Source organism: Gymnoscopelus microlampas (genome assembly GCF_963454915.1).
Source record: "Gymnoscopelus microlampas genome assembly, chromosome: 8".
Taxonomy (NCBI): Eukaryota; Metazoa; Chordata; class Actinopteri; order Myctophiformes; family Myctophidae; genus Gymnoscopelus; species Gymnoscopelus microlampas.
Window position 1 is genome coordinate 12,224,609 of NC_139945.1, and position 23,004 is coordinate 12,247,612.

Genomic DNA, 23,004 nt, shown 5'->3' on the forward strand with positions numbered 1-23,004 from the left:
GACAAAGACTCGGTCGAGAGAGGCAGAGAAATCCAGACGATGCATCTCATTGCACAGAGGTGCGTGAGCAAGATAAGGATTTAACTTCATTTAAATCAGCACAGTGTAAGCACAGTGTAAGTTAATGTCCGCTGCCGTCAGCGCCATCTTCATAATAGATAAATATATATTCAGAACAGAATAATAATATTAAAAATATTTAATAAAACAAAAAATCGAAAATCTTCTTTTCTTTTTTTTCGGGTTTTGGGCCTAACATGATGGCAATAGTCGGGTTCGGGCCGAGCCCCGGGCCGGCCCAGTCGGGCCCAGTTAGGGCCGAGCCTTCATTTTCAGGCCCGTTGAGAACTCTATAAATGATTAGTAGCCTTAAAGCTACTATTTGTCCATCACCTGACAACCATTAGCTGTCTTTTGTCATCTTCATTTCTTTATAGTTAAATGTTGTGTTGTTGACAAGATTGGGGCCAAAAAAGCCTGCCGCATGCGGCTTTATTATGACTTGTCATTCTTGTTTTATTAGTGTGTGTTAGTTTTTTTTATACTTTCAGCCTTTTTCAATCCTGCACCAAATAAACAAATAAGTCAGGTGCAGGACTGAAAAGGGCCAGAGTAAGTATTGTGCAAAAAAAAATCAAGAAAAGATAGCATTTAAAAAATATATTCAGTTACAGATTAAGCTTATAAATAAATTGACAAAAACGAAAACTAGGGGTATTTTGTCTATCATTTCAGTTAGTTTTGTAAACACACAATACAGTTTCAGTTAGTTATCGTTTTTCCTTATATTCTATTTTTTATTTATTTCTGTTATTGATTTTTTTTTTTCAATTTTAGTTTTTGTTATTTTGTTAACATAACACACACACACACACACACACACACACACACACACACACACACACACACACACACACACACACACACACACACACACACACACACACAAGTTGGTTTCTATGGAATCCAGTCGTGTGGTTCCTTGAGTGGGGCTCCAAATGGACCCGTACACGTCTGCCACTCTCAGAGTTGTTATGGGGGGGTCCTTGAAATTACAAAGTTTGAGAACCACTGCCCTAGAAGAAACTAGCTTGGGTTAAATGACACAGTTTCCGATTTTTCATCCAAAGATTGACAGTAACATTTATTAACCCATTTTGGGCGGGTACGTGTATACCTTTCAGGACGGGAACCCCTTTTGGGGTTGTTGTTGATATGTACAGTATATACCAACATACATTTTTGAATAAATATTTTATATATAATAGTTTTTCAGAAATCTTAGGTCAGGATTTAGAAGGCGTTTTTAGAATCGGCCTCAGGTCTGAATGGATTAATGATGTGAAAGTTTTGTTTATAGTACAGAGTGGTCCCTCACCTTCAAAGGAGAGCTCTTTGAGCCTAGCGTTGGAACGAGCCTCCTGCACCTTTTCTGTCAAAGATTTCCAAGCCTCTGTAGAAGAACAAGAAGGGGTGAGTACTTCACACACATATCCTACACTTCCCTGTCCATAATAAGAAAGATAGATAAATATTGTTTTCTTTCTATAGCAATGGATATTATAATAAGTCAAGAAGAAGGAAATTAACTCTCTGGAAAGTCAATTCAAGGGTGTTGTGATGTTTGTCACTGCTGTTAGTATTGTCTGAATGTTTCCTACAGCACAAACATCAATGGCTCTTTTGGGACCAATAACCCTTTACACAAAGATAACCAATGATAAAACAATGTGACTAATAGTAAAGCACAGCAGTTAATATTATCCAGTCCCTTGGCTGTCAGTCGACCAGAACCTCAAGCTGCCTTTGGAGCATCTCATCACGGACATCTGGATGTGTGATGTTCAAGTTACAATAGACATGGAACAATACTTGACAATTGTTATTGCGTACCAAAGGGAAGCATTGCACAGAAAGATGAATACCAAAACATTTCAGCTAGGGGTGGGGGGGGGTTGTTTTTTCCCTCACCTTCAATGCTCTCACAGCGGATATGGAAACCATCCTCGCTGCAGATTTCAAAGATGAGGCCCTTCTTGGGCTTAGCGTCCAGGGCTAGGTCCCTACCGCCGCCCTCCTGGTCTGGGGGTGAGGCCACAAGGAGAGACCCGGCGGGGTCCCCCCCTGGCCCACTACAGTCCATGGCCTTCTCCACCACTTTCCCCGTTGGAATGGGTGACTCAGCAGCCTTGGTGCCAAAGACACTGGAAACAGAAAGACAGACCTATGTATCAGAATTAATTGATCTTCATTTGGTACTTTGGCACAGAGATGTTTGATGAGAAGATGCCCACCTCTTGTTGGTTCCCTTGTCGGTGGGTCTGCCAGTGTCCATCGGCTCTGGAGAGCACAACTCTCTAGACCTGCACACAAAAACACGCAAGATTAAAAACAGGAATTTATAACTATAAAGGGGCGGCCGGAGCTGAGTGGGTGGAGAGGCCACCTGGGAATCAAGAGGGTCGATGGTATTTCATGTAACCTTTAAGCATGTGTATGAAGCTCACCCAGGGTTTGAAGAGGAGGCTCTTCCTCTGTGAGGCTCCTCTCCCTGCCAGGCCTTCAGCTTCTTGCCGTTGGTCTTGTCCGGACTCTGCCGGTTCCTCTTGGCTTTCTGCTTGCCTTTTTCCGACCTCGACAAACTTCCTGTGGCGGAGGAGGAGCCGGACTGCTTGTGTTCCGCTGAAGAACGGGACACAGGGGTGGTTCTGGAGCTCTGGGTTTGGGTGAAGACCCCAACAACGTGTGCCTTGGCGGAGCTCAGCGCTGTGGCCGGACTGGGAGATAAAGTCACACAAGACGCTGTGATTGGACCGCTGGAGTCCAGGGCGTGGGCTCTGTTAACGGACTGGAGATGGACGCCGGTGCTTTCTGCGTCCCCCTGTTGGCTCACGGCCATGCTGATGGTCTGCTGGGAGGGCAGGACACAGATGCCGCCGGCGATGGACGTCTGGACAGGGGAGCCAAGCGAGGACATCAGAGGACCTCCGGCCGCCGACTGAAGCACCATGGGCTGATCGGACAGGCCCAGACCGTGCGGGCCAGCCTTGAAGAGGAGGTTGCTGATTGGCCCAGTGATCTCGGCGGAGCTGAGGACGGGGGTGGACAAGGAGACGGACCCCGGAGCGAGAAGGCCCCTGCTAGGAGCCATGGAGACCACGTTCAACACCGACTGGTTGGGGTGGAGGCTGGAGACCGTGCAGGGGAGAAGGTGAGTAGAGGAGTCGTGGGCGGCCATTGGCATCCTATGCCGAAGTACCGGTTCAAAGTACATCACTCCACCTGATTTAGGTCTCTTGATGATGTTTGGGACCTTGCGTTGGGAGGTGGTGATGGTGCTTAACTCAACCAGTCCACCCGTCTGACCGGGGATGCCAGCGGTGATCTGGGGGGACGACAGGTTGATGAGGGTCATGTTGGGAGGGGGTCCCACCTCGGAAGGGGCCAGAGTGGGCTGGCTACGAGAGCGGGCCAGCTTTTTGGTCTTCCTTGGCTGGAGGCGAGAAATGGGCCGCTTCTTGCCGTGAGCGGAGGCCAGCACGGCCGGCGAGGAAACCATGGTGGAGGGGCTGGAGACGATGGCCACGCTATGGGGCCGGCCGGCTTCTGAGACCAGAATCTGAGACTGGTCGTGGGGCACCCCGATGAGGAGCCCTGAGGAGGTGCTGGGGATGCCAGTCTGGAAGCCCGTCTGGGTGGTTCCTGTGAACGTGTGGATTTGAGGATGGTGGGACATGGTGCCCAGGACCTTGCCTCCAGCGGGGAAGATGGGCTGTGCTGTGGAAAGGCCGGTATTAAGCCCCGTAGTTAGAGTCATGGAGCTCAGCACTGCCGGAGAACTGGCGTCCATCACTCCAGTGGCACTGATCTTCTGGGTCACTCCGTTGGGGAGGGTCTGGAGGACGTAGAGGGGCTGGAACTGCTGGTTGACCACGATAAGCTTCTCAGGGCCAGTTTTGATAACTGCAGGGCTGGCGACCTGAGCCTGGGACGGCCCCGGACCTGGGACTGGGCCAGGGCTGCCTGAAGCTGCAGCCGAGGCAGGGAGGTACTTCTGGCCCTGAAGGGGCAGAGAGGGGGAGTTAGGCAGGCTAGGTGTCCCAGAATTCCTCGTTGCATCCTGGTTGCCTGCAGGCTCCACCCCCTGTCCGACTGCAGGGCTGGGGATGAACTGTTCAGGAGTCATGTGACCGTCTGAACCAGCTGTCCCCTCATGCTGGCTCTCAGACGGTGACACTCCCTGCCCTGTCCTCTTCTCGTCTCCAGCTTTCTCCCCGCTGATGGTTTCGGGATCAGAGGTTAAACCCAGCATTGAGCGCTCTGACGTGTCGGAGATGAGACTCCCGGCGGTGTTGTTCTGGTTCTGGCTGCTACTGACGGAAGGGCTGCGTGTGGTCAGCACGGACAGATCAGAGGGTAGCTCCAAAGGAAGACCATAAGGCTGCTCTATGGTGCTGCTCACACCGCTCTCCCCGACCCCTGAGTTCTCGGTGCTGGCCAGCGGCTGGGGGAAGTCCTCAAACAGGATGTCCTTGCGCCGGTTCACGTCCACCCCGACGTAGCCCTCGTCCAGCAGGAGCTCCGAGGAGGACGGCTCAGGCTGCTGTCCCAGAGCCTGCATGGAGGGGGTGTTGAGGACGAACTCCATGATGTCCGACGGGAGGATGTTGCCACAGTCGTCGCTGTTGTTGTTGTCTGAATCGGACTTGAGCAGGTCCGTGCTCAGAGACAGCTGGGCCAGAGGGTCCTGAGACCCCTGAGATTGAGACTTCGCCCCCCCACTGCCTCCTCCTCCAGATAGAGGAGGGCAGTTATCTTTCTGGTTCTTCCTGCTCTCTCTGTTGCTGTTGCTGCTGCTCGTTCCGCCAGTGCCCACGGCTCCTCCAGCTCCTCCGCCGCTGTCAGCCTCCTTCCCAGAAGAGTCGTGCTGGGACTCCAGTTTCTCCGCGGCGTGCCTCTCTCTGGCCCTCCGCTTGCCCGTGTTCTTTTGGGAGGTGGAGGAGGAGGAGGAGGTGGCCGTGGTAGTGGTGGTGGTACTGGTGGTGCAGATGCTGGCATCGCTCTCAGAGCCGTCGTCAACTCCGTCCAACTGGCCGATCTGTTGCTTGCCCAAGTTCCTGTGAAATGTTACAAAATGTTTCGTTAAAAATGTCATAAAGTCTGCAACACTGGTTCTCAGCTCCGCGTTTATTGCTATTCAACATTTCGATCCTCACTGGATCTTCATCAGGCATTGAGAGTAATAGGACACAAATAAATTAGTCGATAAAGATATGAGTGTCTAAAATAACTTTTCATGCAGTCAGAGCACATACTTATCTATAACGTACAACTCCATATTTTTCTGACCGATCCGACCGCAATTGACTTCCATTATAAAATGAAAGATAAATATATTTCAAAAGATATAAAACATTAATAAACATTGTCTCTGTTGGGTGGAAACCTCATACAGTATGTCCAAAACAGCTAGTTTTCAGGATAAAAAAAATAAATAGCAAAAGTAGCAGATCCAAAAGCTCACAACACATCGCTTTGTGAGCTTTTGGATCTGCTACTTTTGATGGTTTTGTGTGACGCTGTAGTATAATCAAGTAGGGCGTTCATTTTGAAAAAAATACACAAAGGGTTACACAGAGGTTTCTGCCCGACAGCAACGATATGCATTTCCAGTGACACGTCTAACTGGACTTACATGCTAGTTAGAAGGTCGTCTCCGTCAGTCCCTTGTGCCTGCTGCTGCTGCTGCTCCTCTTCGTCTTTGAGGAAGCGCTGCAGCTGGGAGCCCCTCCCCAGACACTGGTCGATGCCCTCGATGGAGGGCAGCCCCCCGCCGGGGTTGATGATGGTCCGGGTGAAGTTGTAGTAGTACGGGTCTTTGTCCCTGTGCTTCATCATCCCGCCCTCCTCGTCCTCACCGCTGTCCCCGGAGGACGAGGAGGTGCTCATGTCGTCCGCTCCGTCCACCTGGCCCTCGGCCGACCTCCTGCTGCCGCCGCCGGGCCTCTTCTTGGTCACCCCTCCTCCCCCTCCCCCGGCCGCGTCCCCGCTCCCGTAGAACGGCAGGTCCTCCTCGCCGTACGAGCGCACGCCGTAGAACGGCGTGAGGCCGAAGAACATGTTGGAGCGAGCGCGGGCGCTGCGCCGCGGGTAGCGCCGCTTGGCCGAGCCCGAGCCGTCGCTGTCGTCCTCCTGGTGGTGCTTGTCGTCCATGATGCCCCGGTCGCGGTCTTCGTCTTCTTCGGGGCCGTCCCCCTCGTCCTCGGTGGAGTGGGCGAGGAGGCCGCTGCCGGAGTGGTGGTCGTGGCGGAGGTGGTCGGCGCGCGAGTGCTCCTTGTGGCGCTCTGCGCTGCCGCCCTGGGGGCGGGGCGCCTGGGTGTCGGACTCGGAGCTGTCGCTGCTGCTGGTGGACGGGGAGGAGAAGAGGGCGGAGCGGGTGGAGCGGCGGGTCCCTTGGTGGCCCGCGGGAGACACCGTGGAGGTGGCGTTGGTGCTGGAGGAGCATGGCGAGGAACTGCTGACAGTGCTGGTCCCGTTGGGGTCCGTCTTGATCTCGGTCTTGATGGGAGTCAAAGCAGGCAGTTTGACGGGTCTCTTTTTGTCCCTGGAGGACGGCGGGAGCTGGTTGGGAGATGGTTTGGTAGTGTGAGACTGGGAGGAGGAAGAAGAGGTCTTCACACCCCGTTCTGGTGCTGCTACGTTCTCCAGACTGGAGCTGTTCTTCCTGTCAGGGCCGGGGGAGAAGCTCTCCCTGGCTTTGGAGGAGGACTTGTCCCCTCCCTGGTTCTCCGGCTTGTCCACCTCGGACTTTGCGTGGACTTTGGTGCTGTTCCCCAGCGTGGGAGCTTTGCTGTTGCTGCTGTTGTGAGTGGAGGAGGAGATGTGGGCGTACGCGTTGGACCCACCGGTAGCTTTAGTGTTGTTGTTGAGCAGGGGGGGCTTGTTGCTGCTGTTGTGGAGGGTCTTGCTGCCCACTGTTTTGACTTTGGAGTGCTTGTCTTTGGGAGCTGGGGAAACAGCCGGGGAGGCCTGGTGGGTGGAGCCTCGTTTGACCATGTCATCTTCAGACGGAGCCCTAGATGATGACCAGAGTGGTTTCATGGCCGCGGCGGGGGCAGGCCCCGACGAGTAGTCATGCGACTTCCTCGTACCGGCCCTCTGGAACGACGGCTGAGGGGAACCAGCTTTCCCTACGACAGAGTCCTTATGGAGAGGGGTAGGGATGGAAGTTCCAGCCCCGCCTCCGCTCTCCTTCCCTGGGTTGGCTTTGTCCTTGGGGTGGGTGGTGTTGGAAGTGGAGCTGGATCGGTGGCGAGGCAAAATGAGCCCGGCTGAGGCGTCCGCATCTCTGCCGCCCTGTTTTCCACCCTGCTTGTCGGCCTTGGAGCTGCCGCCTCGCTGGTGCCCGGAGAGGACGGTGGTGCCCATGAGAGGGGAGGACTGTCCCGAGCCCGCGGGTGCCAGTCTGGAGATCTTGCTCTCTCCTCCGGCCTGTTTGGAGGAGGCGCTGCCGGCGCTGCCGTCTTTCCCCGAGCCAGAGTCTCTGTTCCTCTCTGCGCTTCTGAAGCCGGAGTCTCTGGAAGGCGGTCTGACCCGGTCCGACTCCCGGCTAGAAGGCCTGCCTTTGTCTGGACCTGCGTCTTTCCCTCTGTCCGCATCCCTGCTGTGCTGTCTATGCTTATCAGACTCTCTGATCCCTGCATCTCTACTGGGCGGCCTTCCTTTCTCAGGGTCCTTGTAGTTTGGCTCTCTAGAGGACAGCTTGCCCCTGTCCCGGTCTCTGCTTGCCTGTCTCCCCTTCTCTGAATCCCTAAAGGTGGACTCTCTACTGGGCGGTCTTCCCCTCTCAGTCTCTTTCAGCCCTGGGTCTCTACTCAGTGGTCTGTTTTTTTCTGGCTCTTTGGAAGGCAGCCTCCCCTTGTCGGAATCCTTCTGACCAACCTCTCTTGGCGTTCTGTTCTTCTCTGAGTCCTTGGAGGCTTGGTCTCTGCTGGACGTTCTTCCCTTGTCCGTGTCCCTGACGCCCTGGTCCCTGGACGGCGTTGCCCGCCCCCTGTCCGACGAGGCCAGCCGACCCCTCTCGCCCTCTCTCTGGCCCGCGTCTCGGCCCAGGTGCCGAGCTTTCTCCGGGTCCCTGGCGGGCGAGGGGATGAGGGGCGGGGGCGAGGTGAGCGGTCGTGACGGCGGGGCGTGAGGCGGGGAGGTCATGCCTCTCTGTCTGTTGGTCTGATGGGGAGGAGAGGAGAGGGAGGGAGTGCTGTGGCGCCGCGCGCCGATGCTCCTCATGCCCGGGTTCAGCAGGGGGTCTCCCACGGTCACTATTTCGTGGCTTTGGGGCAAGGCAGAGCCTCCTGGAAAGACAAGATCAGGTCAGTCAATTTAGGTTTGTCTATTCTACTGTCTATTCTACTGTTAATGTACTAACAATGTTAACCACTTAAGCTCTATACACTTTGCCATACAACGAATAGCAATAATAGCTGATCTACAAGTAGCAGCTATTGGCGAGAAAATTCCTAAAATGACATGCCCAAAATAAGGATACCAGCTTGAAGTGGTTAAAAATCAGCCGGGCCAAGATGTACTGTACGTGTGTGTGTGTGTGTGTGTGTGTGTGTGTGTGTGTGTGCGTGCGTGCGTGTGCGTGTGCGTGTGCGTGTGTGTGTGTGTTTAGGGTGCTATTATACAGCTTGGTTACAAATGTAAACTGCTTGTGTTCATATTTGGAAGTTCATAAATTAGTTGTGAGAGGCCTGCAGATTGCAGGAATGCCCAAGCCAAGAGCTGATAAGGCAATGGCTAAATTCTGTTCAGTATCTGTGATAATTGGCAGTCGCCACATATGGAGGAGATGATGCTTCCTGTATCTGTGAACTATATCCTAAAACCCTGTTGAGTTTCCCAAGCTTGTGCATCTACTATCGTTTGTGTTAAATGTGAACGCAAATAAAGATGTTAAATGTGTGCGTGCTTGCATGTGTTTGTACCTGGAGAAGGCATTGGTCTGGGGCCTGGTGAACAAGGGGGGTAGCTGGGGTGCCGATTCCTCGTATAGACCCTCAGCTTGGGGGTGTTGGCAGGGGAAAGGGCATCAGAACGCCTCGGCGAGTCGAACGGATCTGGGAAGTCTTTATCTAGAAAAACAAAACGGTTTGGAATTTAGTTCATCATCACAAGTTCACTCTCATGCCATCTATATGTAAAACAGAACAGAAACAGTGTCTATTCTGCTCAAAGTTGTACCTGTTCTAGGAGGGGGGCCGTGTGCTCAAAGTTGTACCTATTATAGGAGGGGGGCTGTGTGCTCAAAGTTGTACCTATCATAGGAGGGGGGCTGTGTGATCAAAGTTGTACCTATTATAGGAGGGGGGCTGTGTGATCAAAGTTGTACCTGTTATAGGAGGGGGGCTGTGTGCGATGGTGCGATTCTCCTCAGGGGCCATCATGCTCTTCAGATCAGACTCCACCACTGGGGGGCGACAAACAAGGATCCTGCAGGTGTACACGCAGCGCTTACGAGCATCAAGGGTACTCCAGTACACCCTGGAACACCTGGGGAGAGAGAGAGAGAGAAACAAGACACATGCAGTTTATTCATTATCTTCTTCATGAATCGCTATCTCCTGAAGGTCAATGTATTGGAGACATAAAGATTCACAACTGCAATGTGCCAAAAAGAATAACATGAAGTGATACTCACTGGTAACCAATGGGGAAGAGTTTGCGCTTGCAGTCTGACAGCTCCGTCAGTATGCCCAAGCAGTCGATAGACATGGAGCCTGAAATAACAGTGTGTTTGTTTAAAACCAACGAAAGCCAAGCGTTATTTGTTTGTTTAAAACCAACAAAAGCCAAGCGTTATGTGTATCCGGGAACACAGGGAGTACATCAAAATGGGAATGAACATGGCTCCAAAGTGGTTCTCATACGATGTCAGAAAACCTAGTCAGTTGTCTGACTAGGTTTCAGCCCGATCAGAGGCATTGGCTGAGCCAAAACGTATAAAGCATAATATGTGAAAAGAATTTGTGGAGGTACTGCCGTTTCGTACGGGTAGTGTGCACAAGGCACTTGGTGCAGATCGGTCAAGCAGTTTGTGAGATTAGCTCCGGACACACAGACAGACTGACCCTCTTATAGATGGCTAGACTCCTGCAGTAAAACCATAAAACCACATCACCACATCAGACCTACCTATCTTCATGTGGACATTCACCACCATCTTCATGTGGACATTCACCACATAAGACCTACCTATCTTCATGTGGACATTCACCACACCAGACCTACCTATCTTCATGTGGACATTCTCAGCCTCCAGTCCGATCAGCCACTTTCTCTTCAGACAGATCCCCTCCAGGTCCACCAGAATCCTGCGTGTCACCTCGAACCCAGACACCACCTACAACACACACAGGAAATATGTTAGCTTGGAATCGAATTTCTTCACTTGATTACTTTCCAACTACTAGCCAACCACATGAACCACATTCTGGGCATGTCACAACAATAGGCAAACATGCAGCAAAAATAGGCGAACATAGCAGATCTATATATACTGTAAGCTTGTGGATTGGTTATTTTCCGCTACTTGACATTCAACATAGTATATGTAGACAAAGTATATTGAAACTCCTGCTAAAAGACATATTGTACCTGTATTAAGAGGTTTATCACACTGCCGTTCTACCCGTCTCTTCCTTATGGCATCCTGTATTATTACCTTTTTTAATTCTTATTTTGTATTACCATTTTGTTGTTGTGTTGTATTATGTTTGAAATTCTACAGGGCTTTAGTGTTTCCTTGAGGAAGAATTGCTCTTTATATTCTACAGTTGTTTGTCAACCGGTAACATCGCTGTACATGAAGGAGGTTGCTACTGCAAATGGTGGTGAGTTCGTTGATGACTCTTACTTCTCCCTTGATGAGATCTCTGTGCCGGGGACAGTACACCTTCTTGTCCTCTAGGAAGACACAGTGGCACTGGCGGGCACACATGAAGTGGTAGTTACTGGTGCAAGAGGTCAGGCAGCAGCCCACCGTGGCTCCGGGCCTTTGGCACTTCTCACAGCGCTGAGCCGGGAGAGAGAGGCACAAACAAATGGCTTTCATAAACACACTTCAACTGTGTACAGGAAACATTCTCTGTGTGTATGAGGAAGAAATTATGTTATTCTACTATGGTTGTTTATATCTAACCTCTATATTTTACCATCACTTATAGTACTTATATAATACATTATGATATGACATGATATTTGGTAGTTATGACATGATATTTGGTAGCCTGTAGCAGCCAAGATGTCTCCACTAGGCCTGATAGCTATTGTTTATGTTACAGCCCGTCTGTTATGGTTCAGCTTGTCCTTGTAGCAGCTAATATAACTAACGAATGTGTTTCTAACGTACTTCTCCCCATGACATCATGTACATTAAAGCATAACCATCACCACCTAGAATATTGTCTCCGACTCCTATTGCCTCATCAATTACTGATTGATCCAGAATTCCACGACAGTGTGCATAGAACATCTTACCAGGCGTTTGCCCCTCTGAACGGCCATGTGGACATTCTTCAGAGCTCCGTCGTCATCTTCAAACACCTCAGCTGACCACAGGGCACAGTTCACGTGGGTCCACTCGTTCTGACCGATGTAGAGAAGCCTGCCACCCTCCTGTAACACACACACACACACACACACACACACACACACACACACACACACACACACACACACACACACACACAGTAACCCATGTTACTACAAGCCTTACCTACAAGATGAGCCTCGAAAATATAAAGAGTTAGCTATAGATTAATATTGCCCACATTTATATTTTCCACCCATAAAGGAAATAAAATTAGGAGTTGTATACCTACAAAAATAGACAGTAGCTCAGAGCAACTAATTCATACAATGATGTTTATCCAAACAATATAAAGAAATTTGAGAAGTTGCTGCCATTTCCTTTAAAAGGTATTTTGATATCAGGAGAAAAGGGTATTTCATATTTAAACATTGAGGCTAAAATGTGTGTTGCGGATAAAAAAAGCTATTGTACATTGGAACTGAGCCCGGTCACAGAATGTATTCAGTATTCAGCATTGTGCGTGTGGAAGTGACCGTCAACACACGACTTACATTTGTGTTCTCGTCTCCGTACTTCAGACACAGAACACACTGTCTGTTGTCACTCACACCAGGCGGTGGGGGAAGCTCTGGACTGTCTTCACGATCTGAGGACACGTTAGAAGAACAGTTAGGGCTTAGGAGTGGACCAGAGCAATTACTGCTAAGACATTTAACAACTTGAACCCCAACATGCCTATTCTGGGGGGGAACATTCGTCAAAAATAGCAAATCTACAAGCTCAGAATGCGTCGCAATGATGATCATTACCGGGCAGCAGTGGGGGCGGTGGGGGGAGAGACGGAGGGAGCTGGGGTGGTGCTGGGGACGATGTCGGGGAGTCCGGTTCTCCGGGGGTCTTGGGCCGGGGGGCCGGGATGATCTTCTTCATGAGGTGGGGCTGTTCAGAGCGGGACTGCTCCTCCCTCTCCTGCCACTGGGCGTAGTTGTGGTCCAGTGATGGAGGCAGCACCGCGTTGGGGAGAAGACCACTGCTGAAGACAAATAACAAACTTTAATCAAATATAGTTTTTTTATTTATTTAATTGAACTCAAGTTTTTTTTTTCAGGCAGATGCATGTTACATTACAATTTAGGCATTTAGCAGACACTCTTAATTCAGAGCGATTTACAGTAAGCAAGGTAAACACAAGGTAATACATCAAATGCATAGAGACAGTGTAGTGCCTCAGTAATCTAGGATCATAGGTAAACCAAGAACCTATCATCAGTCTGAACATTATAATATCAAAAATAAATAATATGTACATTGAAACCATACAAACTATAGGAAGCTAGGTCAACAAAATGAACCTGGCATATGTCTATATAACATGCTATCTTAATTACATTTTAACATTTGCATAAGACTGCATGGTCGTCAAGGCTAGGGCAACTGCTACGGGCTAAGGTGGAGTCTGAAGAGGTGAGTCTGCAGATTACGGTGGAAAATTGGGAGTGAGTCTGCAGTTCTAACTGCAATGGGGAGTTTGTTCCACAGTTTGGGAGCCAGAAGGGAGAAGAGTCTGAGACGAGTGGAGCGTTGTCCCGGATGTTTTAGGGAAGGTTCTGATAACTTCCCTGTGTTAGCTGATCTGAGTGGGAGGGAGGGGTTGTAGGGTTGGATCAGGTTTTGAGGATATGGGGGTGCCATACCTTTGGTTGCTTTCTGGGCCAACATCAGTGTTTTGCACGGGCAGTAACTGGGAGCCAATGGAGGGAGCATTGTTCTAAATCATCTATAAACCATGTTCTTAGCTACAGAGACTACAAACTAGGTACTCTAAAAAAGTTACACTTTTAGCTCATGGAGTATAAAAGTTACACTTTTAGATTGAGTGACACCCACAGCCACAACATTAGAGAGCGACCATGATTTGGTACCTCCCAAATGTAGAACAAACATGGGAAAGTTCTACTGTTCTGCCACCAAAATGTGGAATACCCTGACACCATCCATTAAAGGATGTGTAACACTGGTTTCTTTCAAAATTGGCCTGATCTCTATCAGGAGACCCAACGGGGAGGCAAATGTACATTTCCCATCTATTCAGTACATATACTAGTGTTTTTATTTGTTGGTTGACATGTATTATTGTGTTAATTTTGTATGCCATGTTGATGAATTGAATACATAGGACCACACTTTTTTTGTGTTATCCTTTTAGCTTCAATGTCTTACTGTACAACATGCTGTTTACATTTCTGAAAGTATTCAATCAATCAAAAGCTTTCATTCTAAAAGCTATGTACTGTATTAAGCTGTGGTCATGGTTTCTGAGCAGATCCCCAGGGTGTCGGTATGAAAACACCCCGGTGCTTAATTGAGGTCCTAAGCTCAGGGACAGGGGTTTGCTCTAAGCTGACGAGCTTTTTTGCCTTTGATGTTAATGAGGCCTTTTAACTGCGGTGGTGACCAGGGTTACTGGGACACGTGGGGCTGATCTTCTATTCCAAATGCAGAGCTGACCTGTTCATTGTGGAAGTCTGGCGGTGTCTCTTTTTCCATTACGGGGACGCAGCTAACTATGAGATTACACATACTACTGTTTTTGGCCGCCGACCCCCATCAAAATATGTTGTTCCAGGGACCCCCCAGAAGCAAAGATTTGAGTTAAAAATGTTGTTTCCAAAAATATGTGTATTCAAAGATTTGCACAAATGTTCTAGATTTTTCAAAAATAGCAGATCTACAAGCTCAGGGCGCGGCACTCAGTGCCACGTATAAATAGCAGTAGATCTGCAATTTTTGAATAGCCAAGGTATAAGATAATGGTTATAGCTCAAATCTAAAATGACACATATGCGTTCCTGGATTGAATGGGTTAAAATAGCCTCTTTTGACGAGTAATTGCATGTCTCCAGTCTTTTATTTATTTATTTTGTGACGTTAATCATTATGGAGTCTTGGTGTATACTTATTATATGTGTTATGATATAAGTTGTTATGTAACTGTCCCCTAACTGTCATAATGAAAAGTTGTCTGTTGACCCCAGAAAGAAAAGCTGCTGGTATGCTCATGGATTTACGTAAAACAAAATCTCACAACTAATTTGTATGGCCAAGACCTATTATGCGATTTGTGAAACAGTGTTGAAAGTTTAGACACCCCACACTAGCGCAGTTTCCTTATGATTATGATGTTTTAGTCATAATATGACTAAAACATCATAATCATAAGGAAACTGCAATATTATTGCAATATCATTATTCCTGCTGTTCTACATACTGCTAACCAGGTGAATAAATCACAGATTGAGGCTTTAACTTTTGCTTTTATGAGATATCCGAGACCTTGCTCCTAAACATATTGCTAGTTTGACCCGTTCAAATGCTCTAATCTTTAAAAAATATATAACCCATCTACAAGCTACAATCTACAATCTATTTTCGGAGAAATACTAGAAACACTAGAATAATCATGGGGTTAAGTTACTGTAGGGATCTTGTAGAGGGACGCTTGCTTTAAAACAGATTCCCAGCGTTACACAATAGTTGGCTCCCGTACACATGTGAATATAACAGCTTCATTGTGCACCTGGTACGATCACTTGGTAATAACTTTGTGACTGTTGATGCTTACTTGGCAGAGACTTTCTGTGCTTCCCAGAACCTGGACTCTTTGACTTTGAACCATGGGAAGAGCCGCTCCATTTGCTGGGAAAACACAAACAACCACATGAGCTTCAGAGACATTAGCACACAAACATAAAACCAGTATTTCGTCTCCGTCGGGGGGAAACCATATACGTCCAAAACAGTTAATTTTCAGGAGTAGCAGCTTGTGGATCGAAATGTGTGACGTTGTGGTATGATCAAGTAGGACACTGATTTTATGTTAAAATATGGAGGTTTCTGCCCGACAGCAACGACATATTGTTGCTGTTGGGTGGAAACCTTGTATGTCCATAACTGTTACTTTTCAGGAAATAGAAGAAAACAACATGGCGTGCCTACTTTTCAAAAGTAGCGAAAACATCCAATCCAATAAAAAAAATTAAAACACAAGGATGAAATGTGTATATATACGGTTGCTTCCCGACAGCAACAACATACAGGTATATAGTATATCAGTCATATGGTATCAGTAAACACACCCGGATGAAGAAGGACTTGACCATGCTGTTGGCCTTGCGGCTCTCCAACTGCCCTCCATCGCTGTTCATCGCCGTCTGGACGATCCGCACGATGTCATCACTGAACTCCAGCTGCACGGGGACAGTGGAGACACATATGAAATATTTCAAATATAACGGCAATTTTATAAATGAAATTGTTTTTGGTCATTTTTAACCCGAACCCTAAAGCTGCCGCCATGCTGTGCCCTCGTTGTGAGCTTGTAGATCTGCTATTTTCGGTGCATGACACCGCCGCGCAACCAAGTATAAACAACGCACCCTTAAGATGTTGTGATAAGGACTTTGCAGCATAATAGTGTCAACGTACAGCCCAATGGACTAGTTCATTTTTTTTCTTTTTAGATGTATTCCATTGTGGCGTCCTTACATCCTCCAGTGTCGCCTCTATCGCCTCTGTATGAATTTGGTTATGTTTCAATTCCTACAGGTTGATGCTTTTATTCATAGGGAAAAATGTACCTCGTTTACAAAAACAGCAGTTTAAATCAGTGTGTGAATTAACAAAAATAAACACTAAATAAACGCTCCCAGTGTGTAAGGACCTTAATTCAAACAAATCGTATTTAACCATAAAAACATAGTCCTCACAATGTCTATTTCTCAAATTCTATTATACTTGTGGGGACATTTGGCTCTCACAAGTACACACACACAAACAATTTGTTTGACACAGTGCCCTGATTCTCATCCCCCCCCCCCCACCGCCTCCCCTCCCTCTCCTCTCCTGCTGTTTGAGTGTCACACTACTCTCTCTGTGAACATTAGACAACATTTTCCCTGTGGTCTCTCTCTCCCCCTTTCCAGTGGTGGAAAAAGTACTCACATTTTTTACTTAAGTAAAAGTATCAATACTGCAGTGTAGAAATACTCTGTTAGATGCAAAAGTCCGGATTTTTTGTAAAAGTACAAAAGTATTGGTATCAATATGTACTTAAAGTACCAAAAGTAGAAAGTACTCCTTGTGAATGTCCCGTTTCACAAGTTCAAAATGTATAAAAAATCTTTTGAAAATAGCAGATCTACAAGCTCACAATGCATTGCGATGCAACGCATTGTAAGCTTATAGATCGGCCGAAAGTGGTTAATGTATGTTTTGTGATAATAATCAAAATCTGCAAAGTAACTGTTAACTAAAGCTGTCAAATAATTGTAGTGTAGTAAAAAGTACAATATTATCCTCTGAGATGTGGTGGAGTAGAAGTAAAAGTACTGAAAATTGGAAATACTCCAGTAAAGTAAAAATACATAAACATTTTACTACACCACTCACTGCCCCTTCCCATGTCCTACTTCCTCTGCTCAACATTCTCTCTCGTGTGAAAAACCCCGGAACTCCCTCTTTCCAGGGTGTTTCGCCTTGATTGCGCTTAAACCCTAACATTTAACTTCACTAAAACTATGCCTAAACCTACCTAACCTTAACCCTAACCTCACAAACACTATGCCTAACCCTAACCCTAACCTCACAGAAATAATGCCTAAACCTAACCTCAAAACCATGTCCGCCTGGGCGAAACACCTGGGAAAGACATCCTCCCTAAAAAGCCCTTGTGTCTGCGTCTTCACCATGCTTTCTCAGCCCCTCTCTTCTGCCCTTCTGCTAATAGTCAGGGGATATTAGCAGAAAGATTTCCAATCTTGGAATAAATTCCTTACCAAAAAAAATCTTCACCAATGTGTTTGTAAACGTGTCTAGTAACACATCTCACAAAGACTGAAATGCAGTTTCTCTAGGGGAATTTTTGACAGCTGCTGAAAGTTGGGGTACCCACCATAACCTTATACGCGGAAAAATAAATACATTTTTAATTCTGTTTTAAGTAGCATGTGAGGGGTCAAACTAGGGTGTTTTTATGATTCTGAATCCATTGCAAGCATTTGTTTTGCACCAAAACCACTCCTTGGGCTAAAAACGGCCCAATCTCAATGGGCTTTTTACACGAAAAGTATACCTGGAAAAGGATGGCTATGGCCGTTTTCTAAATTCTCCTAGGGAAACTGTATTTCAGTCTTTGTGAGATGTGTTACTAGACGCCTTTACAAACACATTGGTGAAGATTTTTTTTGGTAAGGAATTTATTCCAAGATGTTTTTAATATCCCCTGACTATAAAGTGAACTTCTGCTGAACTGTTATGGTAAGTACTCAGTCTGCCCCCAGGCATGTCTCGGCCCAGGTGTTTGAAAATGTACACCCTTGATCATGCAATACGGAGGCAATACTGACGGAGGCTGTTAAGGACGCCACAATGGAATACATCTAAAAATATATTGTTGCTTCTTGGGCAGAAACCTCTTATCTCCATATTTTATCTTTTTGTGTTTTTTCGTGAATGAATGCCTTACTTGATCATACTACAGCGTCACACAAAAGCATCAAAAGTAGCAGATCTACAAGCTCGAAACGCTGCGCTATTTCTGAATTTGAATCCTGAAAAGTAACAGTTTTGGACATATGAGGTTTCCACCCGACAGAGACGATATCAATAAATGAACTCCTTTTCCCCCTGCTATTTGACTTGGAATCTGAAGACAAATGTGATGCATCTAAAGGCCAGACCGCACCAATGCAACTAGTCGCAACTCCTTGCAACAAAATTGTATTTTTTACAACAAGGGTTATTTTATTAGTTTGTAATGATAACAATTAAAAGATGAGTGTTTCATCATCATTTCAATCATGTATTGCTTTCTATCGTTATAGTGATTTTAGTGATTTTTAACTGGGGGGCGGGGGGGGGCATTCTGTCCATTGGTAAATAGCCTCTGATTTCCGTGAAACTTTGTACGCACATCCCCACTAGGCTAAGGAAGAAATGCCACCCTACATTTTTCAAATCAGCCTCATGGTGGCGCTGTAACAGGCAGATTCACGTTTTGGCCTATACAGTTCAAGAGTTATAGGCCAAAACGTGAAATCGGAGGCTGCGTTCATGACTATTTACCAATGGGCAGAATGCCCCCGCGGCCGCCGCCCAGTTAAAAATCACTAAAATCACTATAACGATAGAAAGCAATACATGATTTTGAACACTCATCTTTTAATTATTATCATTACAAACTAATAAAATAACCCTTGTTGTAAAAAAACAAAGTTGTCCTTTAAGGACAGTCCACACCAATGCAACTCCTGCCAACTGCCATTGGGTATAATGGTTGCAAGTAGTTGCAAGTGGTTGCATGCAACGGTTTTGTTGCGACTAGTTGCATTGGTGCGGTCTGGCCTTAAGTAACGCTTGTTATCTTGATAGCACAACATGCCGTATCTTGACACTCTCATGCGCAATTTCTTATCGCAACATTTTAAGAGTAATATACTTAGTTGCGCCCCAGTGACGCGCACAGACAATAGTGTCTATTTTTGGTTGGCCACATGGCACACAACCCATGGACAGATTAAAGTGAAAATGGGCCCTGTGCACAAAATCCCCAGCTTGTATATCTGCTATTTTTGAATAGCCAAAGTACACAATATGGTTAAAGTGCTTTAAATGATTGTGATGCTATTAACACATTTAGCTGGGGACCCCCTGGATCCACCCCAAGGGCCCCTGGGGGTTCCAGGAGCCCACTTTGAGAACCACTGGTTTAGACCGATGCTAGATTCTTGTTTTACCTGTGATCCTAGTTTACTGCGGCACTACACTGTCTCTCTGCATGTTGTTTACCTTGCTTATTGTAAGTCACTCTGGATAAGAGCTAAATGCCTAAAATGTAAATTGTAGTCTAGGCAGAACAGACAATAAACCAGTCAGAATGCCTTAAATATCTTGCTGACGTTTGCACGTTCCTATGCTGAAGTTCACAAACTGCTGACCCTGTCCATGGTGCTGAACTAGCGGGACTGAACATTTTTCAGAACATACAGAACCGTGGTTTGTTTGGGAAATGCATTCTGTTCATTTCAGTACAGTATGAAAACCAACTTGAAGAGAATTAAACGTCACTGAAATAACACTCAAAATTTAGTTATGTAATATGTATGCTATAGTCATGTTATCATTGCATTTTAACACATTGAGTGCCATAAACGGTCCGGACCGTTTTTGGCCCATTTTTTTTTTATACGTGGGGCCCACACGGGGCGCTCTAACGAAACTTTGGGATCATCCAAGGAGTCTCTGAGAAGGAGAGGCCGGATGTCGATCCATGTCAAAAATATTTCCGGTCGGCCGCTCCAATGTTAACTCCTTGACTAAAAGCTTAATATCTCCATTTCTTTTTAACGTGGTGGAAGTGAGCCGTTTTCGATCGGCGATCACTCTGCAATTGAGAATCGCTTTAGAAATATTATTGTTCCAGGCGTTAGTCGGGATCCTCCGCCGTCTCGCACGCACGCTTTGTTTACATGCACTTCCGCATCGGGGCTTCTACAGCACGAAACATATCAACGTAAGTGGATGGAAGATATGCTGGCAGTGAACGTACCCTATTTTAATAAACCTCTGGCACACGATGTGTTAAAAGCGCGGATTGATTTGAAAAGTCTAAAATTGACTGTGGAGACAAGAATGACTTACGAGCCAAAATATCCATGAATTAATAAGGCAGTGAAGTTTAGCCCCCAAATGGACTCAGTTACTCAGGCGAGTTCGGTACTAACTTTGGACAAAATTTGCTAAAATACTGCTAAAATAAAGACATTAACAGATTTATTTTTACAACTAGGACGCCAGTGTGGTTGTTTAAATTCAAGTTTCACATTTATTAGAAAACATCATTGCATAACAGTATGAATTATGATGTTTCTTACACATTCAAGAGGACCGCTCTAAGATAACAAACTTTCATGTCCTGCCCGAGATTCCAACCCAGATCCCTCACGCAAGTGCTGATATGTTTACCACTAAGCCAATAGAGCACGCCTGCTTGCTCAGGGGATAGAAAGAAAAATAGAATTTTGATGCAATACCACTTGTGAACCATTAGTAGTCATACACCACCACAGGATCTAAATGTCTAAATTATTTAGAATTTGTATTTATTTATCTTTTCCGCCTTTGCCCAAAATGTGGATGCCAGGGTTAAAGTGATTAAATATGAGTCCTCAGGTGAGCTAAAGGCTGCAGGAAAAAGAAAACAAACTCACCACTGATTTATAGTGGCCCAGATCCATCTTCTTCTCTACAGACTCCAGGTCAGGTGGGGCGTCGCTGGGGGATGGGGGGGTGACCTCGGTCAGGACAGGAGGGTCGGGTCCTTCTGGAGAGCGACGGGAAGGTAGGCTCTCCTCCGTCTCTGGGTTCAGCTCCGGAGGCTTCACCGCCTAACACAAGAACATGCTGTCATTTTATACGCTCAAGTGGGAAGGGTGGGAATACGCTCAAGTGGGAAGCTCACAACTTATTGTGAGCTTCCCACAACTTGTTGTGAGATCGGCTATTTTTGCTGAATGTTCGCCCCCAGAATAGGGACGTCACGACAGGGTTCTAAGGTGACTATAGTCAGTGGTGTAAAGTAACTAAGTACATTTACTTAACTATTGTACTTAAGTACACTTTTGAGGATTTTTTACTTTACTGCAGTATTTCCCATTTTCAGTACTTTTACTTCTACTCCACTACATCTCAGAGGCAAATATTGTACTTTCACTCCACTACAATCATTTGAAAACTTTAGTTACTAGTTACTTTGCAGATATAAATGATGATATTATAAAACATACATTAACCACTTTAGCCCTATTTTATACCTATGCTATTTGAAAATAGCCGATCTACAAGAGCTTGTAGATCGGCTATTTTCAAACATTTTAGTACTTTTACTTTTATTACTTTAGTACATTTTGATACCAATACTTTTGTACTTTTACTCAAGTACATTTTGAATTCCGGACTTTTACTTGTAACAGAATACTTCTACATTGCAGTATTGATACTTTCACTTAACTCATTGAGTGCCAGGATTGCCAGAATTATTTCAGAATTGATTCTGAAAAGTGCCAGAGTTTTTTTCACAGAAAACAAAAAGTGCTTAGGAAGCGAGATACAGCCTTTTTCAGTCCTAAGTTAAACAAGGAATGGAGCTGCACATCTTCAGATGATGATATCTTGGGTTCTGAACATGTTTTTCAAAAAAAAAAAAGAAAAAAAAAAATTAAACACGTCAAACACGTTAATGGCACCCAGCGCCATAGCGGTAAAAACACGTGAAACACGTTAATGGCACTCAGTGAGTTAAGTAACACATTTGAGAACTTTTTCCACCACTGACTATAGTTAGGGTAGGGATCTGGGGGAGGGCATTCACCGCCCCCCAGCCCAGAGGTCTGGTGGGGGACCAAACAAAGCGTTGTGTCACCTGTCTGTAGCGCAGTAGGTGTGTGGAGGTGCGTGAGTTGAGCAGGGCAGTGAGGATGCGTCGGACGCAGCCCTGCAGCTCCTTCTCCAGGGCCGTCCTCCACTCGGCCGGCTGCTGCTCCGTACAGTTGGTGCAGGTGTAGGCTACGCTCTCTGGCAGCTTGGACATCAGCTCGTACATCTCGTCTAAAAGAAAGACAAGTCATTATCGTCACACACACACACACACACACACACACACACACACACACACACACACACACACACACACACACACACACACACACACACACACACACACACACACACACACACACACACACACACACACACACACCGCTGTCAGGTCCCACATCTTTCCATTGTCTAACCCACAGAGAGCACTCATAGTGAGTATAGTGAGTATGCCAGTCTAATGCCATTCCGATACCATGTCATTTATCACATGATGATGTCATTTACAGTAATATTTTGAATGCTTCTGTTGATGTTGCTCTGCTGTTTTTATACTTAACACTTGCACTTCAACAATTATTAATGGAATGTTTATTTATTACTAGATCAGTGGTTCTCAGACCTTTTAATTTCAAGGAGCCACTTAACTCTGAGAGTGTAAAAATGTGTACACTCTCAGAGTTACAGACCTGTAGGGGTCCATTTGGAACCCCCTCAATGAACCCTGGGGGCCCCTGGACCCAACTTTGAGAACCACTGGATCGGATAGGTACTCGACCGATACGCAGGTTATGGGTATCGTAATCAATATGATTCGTGAAGGAAAAAATGGTATCGGTACATCTCTAGGAACAAAGCTACTGTACTAGCACGGGTACTACTAGCACAGTTTGTGGCAAGGGCTTGGGTAACTAAGACAAGTGTAGGGAGCTGATGGTTAGTGTTGCACTCCACCTCAGAAATCCATCTCCCCGGATAGA

At 46.5% G+C, this 23,004-nt stretch overlaps 1 protein-coding gene across 3 annotated transcripts in view; it reads right to left on the reverse strand.

Moving 5' to 3' along the window:
• kmt2a (lysine (K)-specific methyltransferase 2A) overlaps positions 1-23,004 on the reverse strand; it is a 68,710-nt gene that overhangs the window by 9,583 nt on the left and 36,123 nt on the right. For 2 of the 3 annotated variants that reach the window (XM_084065134.1, XM_084065133.1), the window contains exons 13-29: positions 22,071-22,255; positions 20,860-21,036; positions 15,730-15,840; positions 15,216-15,289; positions 12,403-12,626; positions 12,145-12,239; positions 11,539-11,676; positions 10,916-11,074; positions 10,291-10,402; positions 9,701-9,779; positions 9,392-9,552; positions 8,988-9,134; positions 5,696-8,351; positions 2,508-5,117; positions 2,295-2,363; positions 1,972-2,204; positions 1,379-1,453 (exon numbers count right to left, since the gene is read on the reverse strand). In XM_084065134.1, the coding sequence (XP_083921260.1) occupies positions 1,379-1,453; positions 1,972-2,204; positions 2,295-2,363; positions 2,508-5,117; positions 5,696-8,351; positions 8,988-9,134; positions 9,392-9,552; positions 9,701-9,779; positions 10,291-10,402; positions 10,916-11,074; positions 11,539-11,676; positions 12,145-12,239; positions 12,403-12,626; positions 15,216-15,289; positions 15,730-15,840; positions 20,860-21,036; positions 22,071-22,255 (7,305 nt within the window). The remainder of the gene's footprint in view (positions 1-1,378; positions 1,454-1,971; positions 2,205-2,294; positions 2,364-2,507; positions 5,118-5,695; positions 8,352-8,987; positions 9,135-9,391; positions 9,553-9,700; positions 9,780-10,290; positions 10,403-10,915; positions 11,075-11,538; positions 11,677-12,144; positions 12,240-12,402; positions 12,627-15,215; positions 15,290-15,729; positions 15,841-20,859; positions 21,037-22,070; positions 22,256-23,004) is intronic. The other variant, XM_084065135.1, reaches the window with a different exon arrangement.